The sequence below is a fragment of the Protopterus annectens genome, chromosome 4.part1, assembly GCF_019279795.1.
Source record: "Protopterus annectens isolate FY-2018-M chromosome 4.part1, PAN1.0, whole genome shotgun sequence".
Taxonomy (NCBI): Eukaryota; Metazoa; Chordata; order Ceratodontiformes; family Protopteridae; genus Protopterus; species Protopterus annectens.
The window spans coordinates 495,595,800-495,612,567 of record NC_056734.1 but is presented as its reverse complement, the minus strand read 5'-3'; the positions used below and the strand labels follow the sequence as shown (position 1 = coordinate 495,612,567).

At 34.5% G+C, this 16,768-nt stretch overlaps 1 protein-coding gene across 4 annotated transcripts in view; it reads left to right on the top strand.

Moving 5' to 3' along the window:
- The window catches only part of OPA1 (OPA1 mitochondrial dynamin like GTPase), a 2,039,562-nt gene that overhangs the window by 1,067,683 nt on the left and 955,111 nt on the right, over nt 1-16,768 (top strand). For all 4 annotated transcript variants that reach the window (XM_044070302.1, XM_044070304.1, XM_044070303.1 and 1 more), the window contains 2 exons: nt 10,594-10,666; nt 10,762-10,834. In XM_044070302.1, coding sequence (XP_043926237.1) covers nt 10,594-10,666; nt 10,762-10,834 — 146 coding nt within the window. The remainder of the gene's footprint in view (nt 1-10,593; nt 10,667-10,761; nt 10,835-16,768) is intronic.

The following is a 16,768-nucleotide window of genomic DNA, read 5'->3' as shown; positions in this document are numbered from 1 at the left end:
TTTAAGTAAAAGATACTGGCCTGTACTATCAGATTCAGAATAGTATCCAAATGAGTGGAAATGTGAACGGTTTTGTTTTGAGGTGCAGAAACTATAGGCTTAAATGGAGGATTTTCAGCGTTCTTCTGAATCTTAGGTATGCTGAACAGCTAGCCCAATTGTGTCTGATCAACTGATAAAAATTCAAACAAACTAGTGGAAATGTAACCTTGATACAAGATTCTAAAAGTAAAAGATCTATTTCTTGATAACATTTCCTTACATGATTTTTGGACAGTTTTCTGTAATTCTGACTGTCTGAAAGTAAAAGATCCATAGCTTTGTTACACTCTGCAACCTCCATAATAACCAGCCCATTTCCTTTATCCACCTTCATGAATCTGTATTTAGAATAGCCACTCAAAAATTTCTAAGTGGTTTATATTCCAGTGTTAAACCAAGCTTCCATCTGCTTAAGTAGCTCATATGGATGTAAAAGATTCCTTGGTGTCTTCGACAAGAGCAGTGGTCCTTTATTTATGTAATATTAAATAAAAAATTAAATATAATAAAATTAAACTCTTATTTACAAAATGTAAGTATACAAACATATATATATATATATATATATATATATATATATATATATATATATATATATATATATATATATATATATATACACACATATATATATATATATATATGTATATATATATATATATATATATGTATATATATAATTAGAGAGAGAGACACACACACAAATCTGTTGACACGATCAAATAAAATTTTCATCCCCTCACTCCTTCTTTCATAACCACCATCTGATTTTATTTAATATTGTGGTAGTGGTGCTGCGGTAGCATTGTCTCCTCACAGCAAGACGTCACGTTCGATTCTCAGCTAGAGCGTCTTCTGTGTGGAGGCATGCGTGAATGGGCGTGCCTTCATTGAAGGTTGTGCTTCAGGGCTGGTAACTCGGCACATAAAAATCCACTACCAAACATTAGCGGACCGAAGTTCCGCTGTGGCGACCCCTAACCATAAGCCGAAAGACACAACACAACATTGTTGCTAAACTCTGTTTGCCAATAAACATAATTTAATTTATTCTTTCATTGCATATAACCCATATAATGTAAAATATTCTTTAGCTATTCTTTTAATATATTATTTACTTCTATTCTTATAATATCCATATTTGATCATAGCCATGTTTATTTTTTCACTTCTTTTATATCTTCAAAAAATTTCTTTACATAGTTTCCCTATAACTTTTTTATTCTTACATTTCAAAAACAAGTTCCTTAGTTTCTCCTTTGTGACAATGTAAACATATTGTAGCATTTTTCTTATATGGCATATTTCCCTTTATTGTCAATTTATCTATTACCAGTCTCCATAAAACAATCTTGACATTTTCTTTTCTGATTACACCATTTGCTTTTTGTGTTTATAGGTTTAATTTTTTTCATCAGTTAGATTTTCCCATGGTTTCATATAGTAATGTCTTATCATTACATTCTTATACTGTACTTTTCTGTCTTTTTCTATATCATCAGTTTTTATTTTCCACAAAAAAAATTTCTTGGTAACATTGTATTTCATCATTTAAATATTTTGTTTTTGTTTTAGTCTTTTTTTATCATACCCCAAAATTTATCATACTTATATGTATACAGGTTTACTACTCAACTCTAATCTTTTTCATTTATTCACTTTAACACTTTGTACAAATTTAATGAAGCAGCGTATGGGTTAATTAACCCTAAACCTCCTCCTCTTTTATTTCCATGCAAAATTCCTCTTTGTAATGGGTTTAATCTAAAACCCCATATAAATGAATATAATTATCTGCAGTAATTTATTTTCAAATACTTTTGGCAACCTAAATACACTTGCTAAATATTCTATTTTTCCATCCGTTCTGAAATTATCAAATAAGCTTTTTTTGAATGATATTTTTTTATGTTCTCCAGGAAAAACAGGTTTGTTTTATTTCTTCTATTGTTTTTCTCATTCAATTCTACTTGCAACTTTATTTCCAAATTTTATACCTAACACAGAAATTTCATTCATTGTAAAATATGTACCCCCAGTCTTTACTATGTCACCTAAACCTTTACTTTTCTGTTTTTTAAAGTCATCCCTGTCATCTCTAATTACTCATTTGTGCAGATTATTGCTTCCTTTATACAAATTTTGTTTTTTGCAATTATTATAATGCTATCTGCACACGTTAACAAAACTGGAATGCTTAACCCTTCAAGTGTTGTTACCCCACCTCCTTCATTTTGTGATTTATTTCACATACTATCACATTCATAATTAATGCAAAGAGTATACAACTCCTAGGACATCCTGTCTTACACCACTCTTCATATATACCTCTTGGCTTAACCAGGCATTTACAGGTATGTTTACTTTATTATTGCTATACTCTGACATACATAATTTCCTAACTTTCTTACTTATATTTTTTTCATTATTACCCAGAGCGCCTCCTTGGCCCTCTTCAAAAGGAGCCTTGGCGATTGGATGGGAGATAGGAAATTCACCCCTGGGATCACGTCAGTCGCCCTGCCAGACAGGGGTCCAGGGAAGTAAATATTGTGGGAAGAAATATCCAGGGAATTGTTATGGCTAGGCTTGTATAGGTCCTAGGGCCGATAGCCTAGTACCAACCTATGAACCTAAGATTTCATGTCCGTTTGTGTCAAATGCCATATTATGGTCTTCTATTATGATTTTTGATTCTTCTTTTCTATTCATATAATCATCCACGATTTCTGTAACTATCATTAATAATTCTTGACAACCCTTCCCATTTATACTATATAAGCTGCCTTCCATAATATTTTCCATTTTAGTTTCAAGTCTCTCTGAATTATTTTCATAAAGATCTTATAACCATTATCATTCAGTACTATTGGTCTCCAGTTTTTAATTGTCTTCTATTTTCTTTCTTCCATATGAATTTAAGTATTCAACTGCATAATTCTTTATACATTAAATCATTTAACCATTCATTCAAAATCTTTAAAAATATTTTTTTGCCAATCCCTTAAATTTTTATAAATTTCTTACCCTATTCTGTCTGGGCCTGCAGCCAAATCTATGTTTACTTGTCTTAATACTTTATTTAGCTCATTTAAGCAAATCTCCTTTTTTAACATTTTCTTTTTATGTCAACTTTTTTACTTTCCATATTTTTTCACTATTTTTTATTTAAACATTTATTGTACATATTGTACTGCACTATTCATAATCTTTTCCTGAGCTCTTTGTTTCTCCTTTTATGTTTTTATTTCTCTCATTACAGTACCATCTTCCTTTACTGATCTGCTTAAGTAACTCAGTACTTCTTCTCTTTTCCTTATAAAAATATCTTTGCTTGTATGAGACTTGTATGTTTTCTTGATTTATTTCATATAATTGTTTTTGCTGTGTCCAAGTACCTTTTGTCATTATGTTCTAAATTTTCCAATGCATTGTTATATGTTCATTTATATTTTTCTTTCTCTCCTTTTTTCGCATCATATTGCCATTGTAAAAATATCCATTCAGACCAATTTTTTCAAAAATGTTCTCATAATATATTTCCATAACTGTACTATTAATCTCTTGCCTTCTTCATTCCATGCTTTTTCATTTATCTTTTTTATTTCTTTGCTTATTTTTATATATTCCTTGTTTTCCTTTATCTCTAGCTGTATTGCAAGATGATCAGAAAATCCTGTTTCATCTACCCCCCCCTTCTCCTAAAGCTAAACCATCTGATACTATAATCGGTTTCAGTTCTATATATATACTCCTTTTGTAAGTGCACAAATTTTTGTTGCAAAGTTTTAACGTAACACATCTTACAACTTCTAACATTTTCTTATATCATTTTCTTTCTTTTTGCACCTGCCTATTAAATCACAATTAAAGTTTTCTGTTATATTATTCATATTGTGACTACAAAGTCCAAAATCTGATAAAATAAGCCTTCACTTTCTTTACAATTAATAAAAACCTATAATGTTATAATTCTGTATACTTGTTCTTTTCCATTTTAGATCTACAATGGAAAATCTTCCCATTTTTTGCTAAAGTTACATCTAATGTCTTTACTGTATTTTTATGGAATATGGCTATTCCAGAACATCTCTCATTTCCTAAATTCCAGATCATCTTTCCTCACATAGTTTGTGTTTGTAATCTTTCTTCATTTGTTAAAAATTGTCTCTTCTAATATAATTACATCTAACCACTCCAAAATTCCTGTTCTTCTTACTATATTCTTAATAGTATTCACATTTACAGAAAGGATTCTAAAATTTTCATTTTCGTTAGATTCCCGGTTTCAGAAATTCATAGCTAATTAGTAGACAAGCTTTCTTAATAGACCATTTTAAGCCTAACAAATTTCCTTCCCAAAAGTGAGAATCAAACACTGTAACTTGTGTCTGTGACACCTTAACCACTATACCAAGGCCACATCTATAGCTGTATGTATTCTTTTTCATCCATTTTGTTTCTTTTTTGTACTTTTTGTATTTATCCTTTTAAAGTTTCTTTTTCTGCCTTTTACCATTTTACTAATATAACTCATTTTTCCCTTTCAATACCTCCCAGTTTGTCATCTTCATCACTTATTTCAGACCAGTCTTCTATGTCTTCTTTATTATTTTTTTTTCTCATCTATTTTTTTCTATTTTTACTACTGGTAAAAGTTATTGTCTTCATTTTTCTTTTATTTTCGCAATCCATCTATAACTGTTCAATTTTGTTACATTTATAACATTTCAATTCATTTTTTTTTTGCATTGTGTCCCATTTTCCCGCATATATAACATTTTCTTTTGTCACAATTACTTATCAAATGCCCTTCTTTTCCATAAAAAAGTTTTGAGTTGTCCCCAGTATTTTACAACAACCCTATTCCTCTCCACATTTGTCTTGTTTGGCATATGTATAATTTTTCTCTTTCTATTTTAACATAATATTACAAACCCAGCCAGCAATCCATAAACTTTTGCAATGTCCATTACTTCTTTACATAAAGCTTTCAAGTATCCTTTCTAATTCTCTCTTTCTATCTCTGTTCAAAATTGTACATGCTTCTTCTTCTTTGTTTCCCTGTTAAATGCTTTTATCACATAAAGATTCCATGGGTTACAGTATTTCTTTTTGTCATTATTCAAGAAAATTTTACATTAAAAAAAACAGTCACAAATATAATGTCACAAATGTCTCTTTGTGAATAAGAATAGATGCTATTACCACATGTGGTTTTTACACTCAAGGGAGCTATTAAATTGTCCCACACTTTGTACCTGTCCGTTTCTTTGTCTTCCTTATTTTGTATCCTTACCACACCCTTCCTTTTTTCATTTTCTTCTGCCACCCCACTTTTGCCTTCTTTTACTTTCCTTGCATATGTTTTCTTTTTCATCTCACCACTAATTTTCAGGATTGTTTCTGAGTCCTCCTTTTGTATATTCTCCATAATGTCCTCACAGTAAATATCTTCATTTTCACTCTGCACCACTATTTTTTTAGGTTAATCATTCCGCAATCCTCCCAACTGGAGGGTTGAAATTATACAACCATCATTTGCCGACTAATCTCCACCAAAGAGGTTTCTTTGAAACATTTCCTAAGAATCCTACATACACTCTCTGGCCTTATTTGTTTTCTCCTTCATTGCTTCCAACACTCCATCATCCCTTTTTCTTTCCATCTGCCTCCCTGTTTCTCTGGGCCGCCTCTGTGCCTGGAATGAAAACAAGAATTGCTCCTCTAAAATGAGTCCTGTTCACAAAAGTAAAGAGTAGGGGAGGTACCTCAATGCCCTGGCCAAATTTCCTATAATACTATAAATACCACCACATATCTCATCAGAAAAGAGGCTAATAACCTCGTGGGACTAATCTGGTCAACAAAGGATAAATAAATAATAAAATTGTCATGACAGAGGCCAGACAGCATTGTCCTATGCAGCCATTAAATATCCGATCTGCACTGTCTCGAGGCATTGTCAGACTGTATGTTGGAGGAAATGGCATGGTGACACCACTGCTGCAGCATCTGAAATGCAAAGCATTGGTTGTTATAGTGGGCATCTTCCATGATATTGTGAAAACCATCTCACATTTGTGGCCACATACTAACTTGTTTTCAGACATTTTGCAAAGACTGATATGGAGGAGTCCAAGTCATAGAAAGAGTTGGAAAAGACTTGGCAGACAGCTAGAGGCATTATGACATTCCCCTAATTGCAGATGCAGGTGACATGGTTGTCCATCATCTCTACATATGCATGAGGAGTCATGATATGTACAGATGTGATGGCATATATTTGACATGAAAATGACTTTTGCATTTATTGAATTACCTTAGGATGTTAGTGTAATATGTATGTAATAAATTTATGACTGTGGCCTGCAGTTCTGTTGTTGTATGTTTTTTTGACGTTTATTCAGATTCTCAAATATTTTTAATAGTCGGTATGATTTCAAACTGTATATAGAGTTAAGTAGCCTTTTCATGGGAACCATTGTATGGTTGGTTATGAAGATGGACTATTTTGCATTTTATATCATAATGAAAAAAGAGTGTGTTCCTTTCAAGTTTGGGTGTAAGCAAGCAGCAAAATGTACATGGTTTCAGTTATTGAAAAGGCTTAGCAAATTTTTTTTAAAAATACAGATTATTTTTCCATTTGCTTTAATAAATGATAAAATATGGTTAGACTTTCATATCATGGGGGGGGGGCTATGCAGGGAATGGGTTCTAGGAAGAAATATTGGTATTAAACTTGGATAAAGAAACACAGCAAGAAATATGACTATTTATTTGAGGTACACCGTGTTAATATTAACAATATTGTAATGTTGAGACTAGTGTTTCTTTAACTGTAAATCATCCAGTTCATTTAGAATAAAGGTGAAATCTACAACTGACAAGATGTGCTAGGTATTTGTATTAAAAACATCTTAGTGAAGTGTGTAGGACTCAAGCTACTTAAGAGTGCTTGTAAAATATTATAAAAATGTAAACTATTTCCATGTTTCCATTATTACATCAAAAATGGAGTTTGCTACTGTTGTGTGGGGGTCCTGCAAGCAATCACTGTTGGGAGAAAAGTATACTAAACACACAGTGGGGTAAGACAAGCATCACTAAAATTACCTTTGTTGTATATTGAAACTGATAGCTCTTGAACTGTGTATTAGGATGCAAGATGACATTTGATAGCTGGCAGGATATGGTGGGTATCCACAATAAAAACATCACTTTAGCATGTACAGGGCATGAATTTTTGAAGAACATGTGCAAACTGTTGTAAAAAGTTTGAAATGTCCTCCAAAGTTGCGTTAATAAATCCGAAATAGAGTGTTATACTGTCATGTTATGTCATGCCTATGCAAGCAGTGTGCGCTGTAAAACAAATTACAAATATGCTTGGGTAAGAGAAGCCCAGCAGGAAATGTAACTATGTGAGCTACACTCTGTTAATATAAATATAATCTAATATTCACACTAGTAACTCACAAAACAAGAGTCGTGGCTTAGGCAACAGGGTGGCATCTGCACAATATGTTAGGTATCCTCAATGAACATCACTGTGATGTGCACAGAGTTTCACTTAATGAAGTGTATTTGCATTAGGTTATGTAAAGTATAATTATTTATTCGTTTGCACTTGTTGACTGGGATAAATCCATTTGGACTACTCAGAGCCCGAGCCCTTTTTCAGTGGAAGCCCAGAGAGAAAATCTACAAGTTACAGGCTGTTATACATTCTGAAATTCTTTGTATGGAAATAACAGTAGATGTTATGTATTGCATACATACACAGTGCAGGCTGTGGACATGGACCCAGTGACTCAAGTATGAACAGTGTTCGGCCTCACAGAGGGGTTCCTGGTGGGAGTTAGTGTGCACCAGGGTTCATCTCTGAGCCCACTGCTGTTCATACTGGTGATGGACTATATTAGCAAACAGGTTGTAGGGGACAGATCAACAAAGTTGCTGTATGCAGATGATGTAGCATTGCAGGCAAACTTTGTGCAGGAACTTCAGCAAAGGATAGGGTAATGGGGTGAAAAACTGAAGGCACATGGGATGAAACTAAGCACAGATAAGACAGTGGTAATAGCAGCAAACTGGGGAAATCAGCAGAAGCTAAGAATTAAGATAGAAGGGAAGATGGTGGAACATGTAAATAGCTTCCACTATCTGGAAGGGGTGGTTGAGGAAAAGAGAAGTCTGAACGAAGAGGTCAGAGCTAGAATCATAGAGTCTCAGGTGTAGTCTATGACAGAAGAATGCCAAAGAAGCTGAAAAGTAAGGTGTACAAGACAGTGGTTTGACCAGTAGTAATGTATGGTACAGAAACCTGGGCAGTAAAGGCAGAGTAGATGAGGAAGCTAGAGGTGATGGAAGTAGTGTCTGAGAAGGATGGTAGGATGCACTCTGTGGGACAGATGAAGAAATGAGGACATAAAAGCAGAAGCCAAAGTAGCTTCAGCTCCAGAAGAGATCAAAGAGAACAGACTACAGTGGTTTGGACAAACGCAGAAAAGCAGAAGACAGTCTGGTGAAGAAGATTTGGAACAGACAGGAAGAAGGTAAGAAGAAATGAGGGCATCCAGCAAAGAGGTGGATGGATTGTGTGAAAGATCTGCAACAGTCAGGCATGATTGTAGAAGAAGGCAGGAGTGTGACATTGAATAGAGAGAGATGGCAACAGTTATCATGATACCCCGACCCCATGTAGACAAATGGGAAAAAGGAGGTTGATGATGATGATGACGAACAGTAGATACTGAAGAGAAAATGTACTTAAATTGCATATGCTAGAAAAAGATGTGGCATAACGTAAAAGTAATTCTGTAGTATTATTTATATCCTTATTGTACAGAACGAGTTAAGAAGTCCATTGCATTAGTAAATAGTATTGGGGTGTGATATACATAAACGTAGAAAGTGTAGAGTGTTATAGTAATAGCGTCATTGAGTAAGCTGCTTGGAGTTTGTGCTAGAAGAGAAATAAAAACAGAAAAATAGAAAATATAGAATGTGTCAGGAGAGTAGTAGTGTGGAAAAAAGATATATTAGGGGAGGTGGTAGTGTATTTAAAGGGAAGAAAATGTCAAGGGGAAGTTTAAAGTCTAGGTACATTTCCTGAAATGTCAGTGAAAAATGTGTGGAAAATATACTGAGATTAAGCCTTCTTAGACTAGTTGTTGCTTAAGTGTCTGTGTTTGAGTTGACTTATGTATGTTCATTATTTGAGTAAAAGTATGCTGTTATAGAGTAATAATATATGAAAAATAAGTAGTTCTTTAGTGCAGGGGCAGTGCAATTTATTTTGTAGATGTTTTTAAGTTCTTTTCAAATTCTTTATATGCAAGTATTATTCAAAAAATTGCTGCTATGGCTTTCCAGTATTTTGCTGTGGAGTAAGAGAATAACTAATTCATGTAGTGATTTAGTGGTTTGATTATGATTTTTTTATTTAATGAGTAATAAAAAAGACAGAAAAAAATATAATTCCTTTAATTAATAAGACCCACTCAATTAATGCTTTCATCCCATACAGAGACATCATCACATTGAAGTGAAACTAAATACACACACCCACAACCAACTTAAATACTAAGTTTGTCATGTGATATTCCTATTACATGACTAGTGCTTTAATATTTCCTTTTAAGGTAAATTTTATAATTCTCATCGTCATTCAAATCTAGCAATTCACAGACCTCTGGTTTAACTTGCCAACAGTATTCCTTTCATTACAAAATGTCATTAGCATCATATTTGGTAGATAAATCTTTAACATAGTCTGCTCCCAACATGATAGTATTTTTATTTTGTTAAAATATACCAGTCAGTGTTTTTAAGTGATTTTTTTTTGCATTGAATAGTCTTAATCTCTGAGTTAATTTCTTTTGATGACACTTGTGGGCAAAGCATTTAACATTTGCTTTGGATCCTTGCCGTTAGAGTATATGATAATGGCCCTTGGCACTTGGAGGTAGAAGGAGATCCTCTCCTGAAAGTGGCATGCTATATCACCCTGGCTATTACTATAACTGGATATATTGAAGGAAATCAGAATTCAAAAGAAGGTGCTCCAGGGGAATTTGGATGACAGCAGTTGTTCTTGACCTCATGGAATACAGTAGTTGGCATGCTAGTCTTTGTCATATTAGGCTCATACATAACTGCATGGATGCATCTTCTCTTGGAGAAAATAACTCCTTGGATACGGATATGACGTGGTCTGTGGGCAGCATGATAAACCATTGCAGCAGCTATGCCAAGAGTTGCTTCCAGAAAAGGAACAGTAAAAAGAAGGAATATTTTCAAAAATGGATGTTTCAGATAATTTGTTTAATGTTTTTTGTGGCTGATTTATTTTTTTAACTTTTGTTTTTGCATGACTTTAATGAAATTTTGTTATCTTAGTTTATTTAAATGTATAACAGTTTCAAGCTGAACTTTGATTTGTCAGAAAGTATAAATCCGAAGAATTGTTTACCACTTGAACTTTTTTTATTGTGTTCAGAAAATAAATATTTAAACTTTTACTTCCTCTCATACCCTCTGCAGATTCAGCAGATAATTGAAGGTCGGTTATTTCCAATGAAAGCTTTGGGCTATTTTGCTGTTGTCACTGGGAAAGGTAATCATACTTACTTTTAATCTTGTACAGAGTGCACTATACATTTGTATCTAATAAGCAGATTTTAAAGTATTTTTTTTCATTTGTCATTTTAGGAAATGTAAATGAAAGCATTGAATCGATTAAAGACTATGAAGAAGACTTCTTTCAGAATTCAAGACTGTTGAAGTAAGTTTTCTTTTGTGTTGTCTGTGTAAAGTCAGGACTGTTCATGAGTCAGAAGGATTTGGGTTTATTTCCTTCAGCTTTGGCCAAGGAATGCTGTGGAGCCACAGTGCCACAGACACTGAACCTTACAGGTGTAACAGCCTTTCCCAACACCAGTGTGACAGAAACAAAAACAGTGGCTCACTGTCTTGTAGCAGGATTTATTTGTTTTATTTTATGTGCTTTTGTTTACTGGAGTAGTTCATCTGGACAGAAATATATCCTTTGTCAGCAGTGGCCTGGGGAAGTAAGTTTCATTGTACAATTACTAACAAGATTTGAATTTTACAAATTTTAAATATAAAGCAACCAAATAAGAGCATAAAAGCAATATAAAACTGTAGCAAAATGCACAAAGAAATCTCCATGATGTCGACAAGAACATTATATGAATAATATTAATGAGGGAAATAAAAAAATATAGGTAACAGACAAGTGGTAAGGGAGCACAGGACTGTTTGGAAAGTGGTAAGTTAGAAAAGATCGAAGGTGGTATTAGTGGAGCATAGCTTACATGAGCGAAGGTTTTCTTTATTTTGAAAGAAAGGCAGAAAAAGAAATGTTGAATAAGATATTACCCTAGATTTTTTTAAGATTTAGTGAAAAACAGATATTTATTAGTTTCATTATTAGTTGGAAAGTAAGAAGATAACAGTTGTTTCTAAAAGGTGTTCTTAATGTGTTAATTATAAAATAGTTATTATTGAAGACTCTTACATATTTGATACATTTTGATTTAATTTCAATATCACTTATTTTCTGTTTTTTTTTTTTAATTAGTTCAGGATTTTTTTCTTGTTAAATTAATTTCTGATGTTTTGGGAGGAACTTCCATTTTGAAAACAGTATGAAATCTCTGGGGAGATTGTGTCTCTTTTGGGTATAAAGTTCTGGTTTTAAGATCTAAGCACTTTTTGTGGATTGTATTTTTGAATTAGGCTATTAATAGCATGTATATATGTGATTTGTTTAACATATTATGGGCTTTTTGAGTTGTTATATAGTTAGAGAGAAATTATGTAGTTTAAGCCAGTGTAATTTCATTGGTGCAGTGGAGTGTTCTACTTTTTGGTTGCATTTTATTTAAATGTGTACCTGGGATGTCAGAATTAAAAAAAAAAAAAAAACATAAAGCAGGCTAGGAGGCATACTGTTTGAGCTCTGGTAAGGAGGGTATGACGTAAAGTATGAGATTTACCCTTGTAGAGTAGACCAAGCTATTGGTTTGTTTTACTGGCCTAATAAATAAATACAGGCCAGATAAATAAATAATTGATGTGTTGAACAGCTTTTAGAATTTGGTCTATTATAACTCCTAGAAGTTTGGTGTGTGTCACTAGATTTATAGTGGTAGCATTTCAGGATGCATCTTTCAAATGTTATACTTCTTGAGTTGTGATGGAAGGGGCTTAGTTTTATTTATTTATTTATTTTTTACCTTTAGTATTAGTTGAGTGTCTTTGAGCCATTTTCCAGGAAGGTAAATAGATGTGAAGTTGATTTGCAGAGTTTGCTGAGCAATGCAGTGTTCAGTCATCTGCATATTGTTCAGTTCCTTGTGGAACAGATATATGTAATTCATTGATAAGTATGTTTAACAGTAAATATGTTTAATAGTAGAGGATGCACCCTTGAGGTCCACCTACGGTGTTAGGTATATCTGAGGAGTAAGAGTTTTTCCATCACACATGCCAAGTTCTTTGATGGAGAGAAATGTTTAACCATTGTAGAGAAAAAAAATAATTGCAATTTTGATGGTCTCCTAAGTAGTAGAAGGGGAGAGAGTGAGTATTGAGGTGCAGGCAAAGTAATGCTGCTGGTTAACCACTGTTTTTCTGGTTGTGTATATAGGAACATAATTTCAGTATTACATTCTGGTCTAAAACCATATTGTGTTATGGCAGGCAGGTTACTGTTTTGTAGACATTGCAAGAGTTGTTTGTATATGTATTTAGTTTTCTTGTATTTTTGAGAGGTGAGCAAACATTGCAATGGGTCTGGAATTATGTTCTTCTGCGTTTTCTGCTTTATGAAGAGGAATTATATGTGACTATTTCCAATGTGAGGGAGCTTAAGATTCTTTGATGGCTGTATATGTCAGAATCAATACTGGCCAGTATAAGAAGTTTGCATGTAATCTGATGGCAGCTTTTGTGAGTGCTAGTGTTGTGAGTTTAATTTTTTTAAAACAGTATACAGATCCTGGCTTTGAGTACAAGGTCAAAAGAAAAGCATCTGTTGGTATTAATTGTGATTTTATTATAATAAATGTTTTTATTGTGAATTAAAGCGATTAAGGCTTTTTGTATAAAATGTGTATTTATGGTCCAGGCTGTTGAGTAAGGCAGTCTAATGCAGTCTGTAGGTACTTTAGTAGTAGCTTTTTGAGTACAGGTGGGTTTAAGTTCTTAAGCAGTTTTTAGATGCTGTTTGTGAGTACATGGTCAAAAGGTAAGGCTCTGTTGTTGGTATTTATATTACCTTTCTCATAATATATTTACTTTGAATTAAAGAGATGAATGCTTTTTTATAAAGTGTATATTTATGTATTTATGGTGCTGGTCAGTATGTTGAAAGACTAATTTGGTAGTGGGTTTGGTTAAGTTTTTTCCTACTTTTAGAATATTTCTGATTGAGTTCCAGAATTGCTTTTGACTTGGTTTCTGGCTGTGCTGTAGATGGTTTTATTAGCTTTTCTTACTGATTGTCACTACATGGTTTACTTCCTCTTTGTGTGAATATACATAGTGTGTTTGTACATACACAGATATGTACATAGAAGTTATATAAAGCACATCTGTAAATATATTTTGTGTGTGTGGGTTTATATATATGGTTGTGTGTATATGCCTGTGTGTGTGTGTGTGTGTGTGTGTGTGTGTGTGTGTGTGTGTGTGTGTGTGTGTATATATATATATATATATATATATATATATATATATATGTATGTGTATATATATATATATATATATATATATATATATGTATGTATATATATATATATATATATATATATATATATATATATATATATATATATATATATGTATGTTTGTATGTATATATATATATATATATATATATATATATATATAAATCTATTTTAAACATTTTTTTTGCAAAGGAGCATGATGTGTGTCCCCATGTACTGACTTTGAATTTGCATAATACCAGTGAAAGGGTAAAACTACCCTGCCCGATATTTTGCGATTTTTGCCAAACCAACTAACTTGATGCACTTTCTATTTGATGTGCATGTTATTCAAACACTTAGATTTGAATAACATACACTAAGTACACTTCAGCCACAGTGCTTGCAACCTTGTGTGTGTGTGTGTGTGTGTGTGTGTGTGTGTGTGTGTGTGTCCGTCTGGTGATTTTTATCAGGCTTGCACCACTGCTTTACTGACAGGGTTGCAGCTTGAGAGTAGAGGCCTATCATGGTGTGGGGTGCCGATGCTGAGAAGGACATGGATTTGACCACTCAAGCTGGTTATGGTAACCCCTGAAGGCATATGTGGGAGAGCATGCACATGTAGACATGGGGTCTAAACGATCCTTGCAGTGATGATTAGGCATAATTCCAATATTAGTTTAATTGCTCACCATTTGAAGTTAAGTTAGTTCATTGTACTTTATTTTCCTATTTTATCCATTGTAGCTGGTTTGTTATGAGATGGGTTAGGCCAAAAAGATTTAATCTAGATTGGTGTGCCAGTGGGATTTGGGTGGTTGGGCTTCAAAGGTTTTACTTTTCTATCACCTAGCAAATTATGAACCTTCATGGATCTTGTTCACATTGGTTTGTTATCAATATTCCTTTCAATATTTGTATCACCCAGAGTAATGATGTCTTGTTTATATTGTTGGAGATCCAGGAATGGATAACTTTTAAGATTCAAGTGTTGATACATTCTGGGTTTGATGGTATGTAAAGAACACTTATATTAAGTTTTTCTGAGAGTTTAATTGGAGTGTAGTTAATAAAAACATGGCTTTGCTAAAGTTAGGCTCTGTGGAAGAATGTGTGGATATGTCAAATCTGTTACAGTATAAGACTGCTTTACTATCTGCTCTTCTATTGGAACTGTCAGTTCTTAAGGCATTGTAGCCTGGAAGTAAAATTTCTTCATGTGTTTATTTTGGGGATGATGATGTATCCAGGTTTCTGTATTAGCTAGGATGTCAGGATGTTCATTGTGTTACACTGCTGCAGTCATTACACTTGGGTTATCCTGCCGTCGGGCAGTTCCCCATTCGGCCTGAGTTCCAAAGTCTTGGTCCAGCGTCGGTTGCTGTCGCCTCCTCCCTGACGTCAGTGTGACATGGGTATATAAGATGCAGCCGACGTCATTTTCTTCAGTCTTTCTTGCCGCGCGGTGCCCGAAGCAGAAGCAGTTCGCAAGTGCCGGTCGGCCGACTCCTGAAATTTTCATTCTGAATCCAGAACCGAAGTCTTCTAAAAAAGCAAAGTACCCCGTTGGGGAAACTTTTTCTTGCCTCAGACTGATGTCAGTAAAAGTTAATAACTTAACTGTATTTCTTGTGGGAAGCAAATACCTCATAAGGATTTCCACTCCTATTGTATTCCATGCGTAGGCCCAGACCACAACATCACTGGTTGTCGGTTTTGTGCTAGGTTTAACAAGCGCACTATTAAACATCAGTTTGATTTTGCCCGACATTGTTTTGGCAGAAAATTCAATTACACCATGCCAACGGAACTTCCAACGACCGGAATACATAAAAAGTGCAAAGACAAGGACAGGCATCCGAGGCCCAAAACTGACGACGAGGCGTCATCTAGGCAGGTCGCCGGTTCTCCGGTTTTAAGCGAGGTGCCTACGCAGCCCCTGATGACCGCTTCCATAGAACCAGAGACCGCCTCCGACTCCCACGTGGAGCTGGCTGGGCCTTTGGATGCACTAGGTTTTCAGCTTACCGAACCTAACCCTACAGAGGGAACCAAAGTAGCTGAGCAATCCACAGCTTCAGAGGGTGTTTGCAGACCTACCCAGTTAACCATTAAACCCTCTGCTAAGTCTAAGCCCCCCTTAAAAGCAAAGAAACAGACACAGCACTCTCCGGGACAGGCATCCATGCCTAAGAAACAAATGCTAAAAATGGCCGAAGACCTAATCAACCTGATCAGGGGGTCCCATCCCCCTCCTGATAAAAGGCCCAGACAGGATGCATACTATGAATATTCCGACCAGGTGTCCATTTCCTCAGACCTATCCACAGACCTAAGATATTCCTTACCCTCTTATGAGGATTCTGATGCTGAGGAATCAATTCCATCAGCCTCTCCGCCTGAGGACTTTGGGGAGACCTTACATACCATGAGGGAACATTTCCATTGGGAAGGCCAGGATTACTTAGAATCCAAGAAAAGGCTCAGAGACTTCCTTTTATTGCCTCAACACAGACCCCTTGCTATCCCACCAGTATTAGATATTGTGGATGATGTGTACACTGAATCCAGCTTAAACCCTGATTCCTTACCCCCAGCCCCAGTTAAACCTGATAGATATTACAGAGTCCCTGACTCTCACAAATTTCTGTACAAAAGCCCTGTTGCTGACCCTGAAACTATTTCTCAGGGACCCAAAGGGATTAAGGCCTTATCAGCAAAAAACCCAGTTCCCTCTGACAGAGATTCCAGAACATTAGACAGATGGGGAAAGAAAGTATATACGTCTGCAACTTTAGCAATGAGAGCCTTGAATTGCCAGTTCACATGCTAAAATATCAGCAATTTTTGATATCTCATTTGAAACAAAAGATGCTTCCAGATTCAGATCCTCCTAATGTTAAAGAAATGCAGGATTTATTGCATGCAGCTGAACAAGTGGGAAAACATACTTTGCAATGTGGGTTTGATTCCTTAGAGGC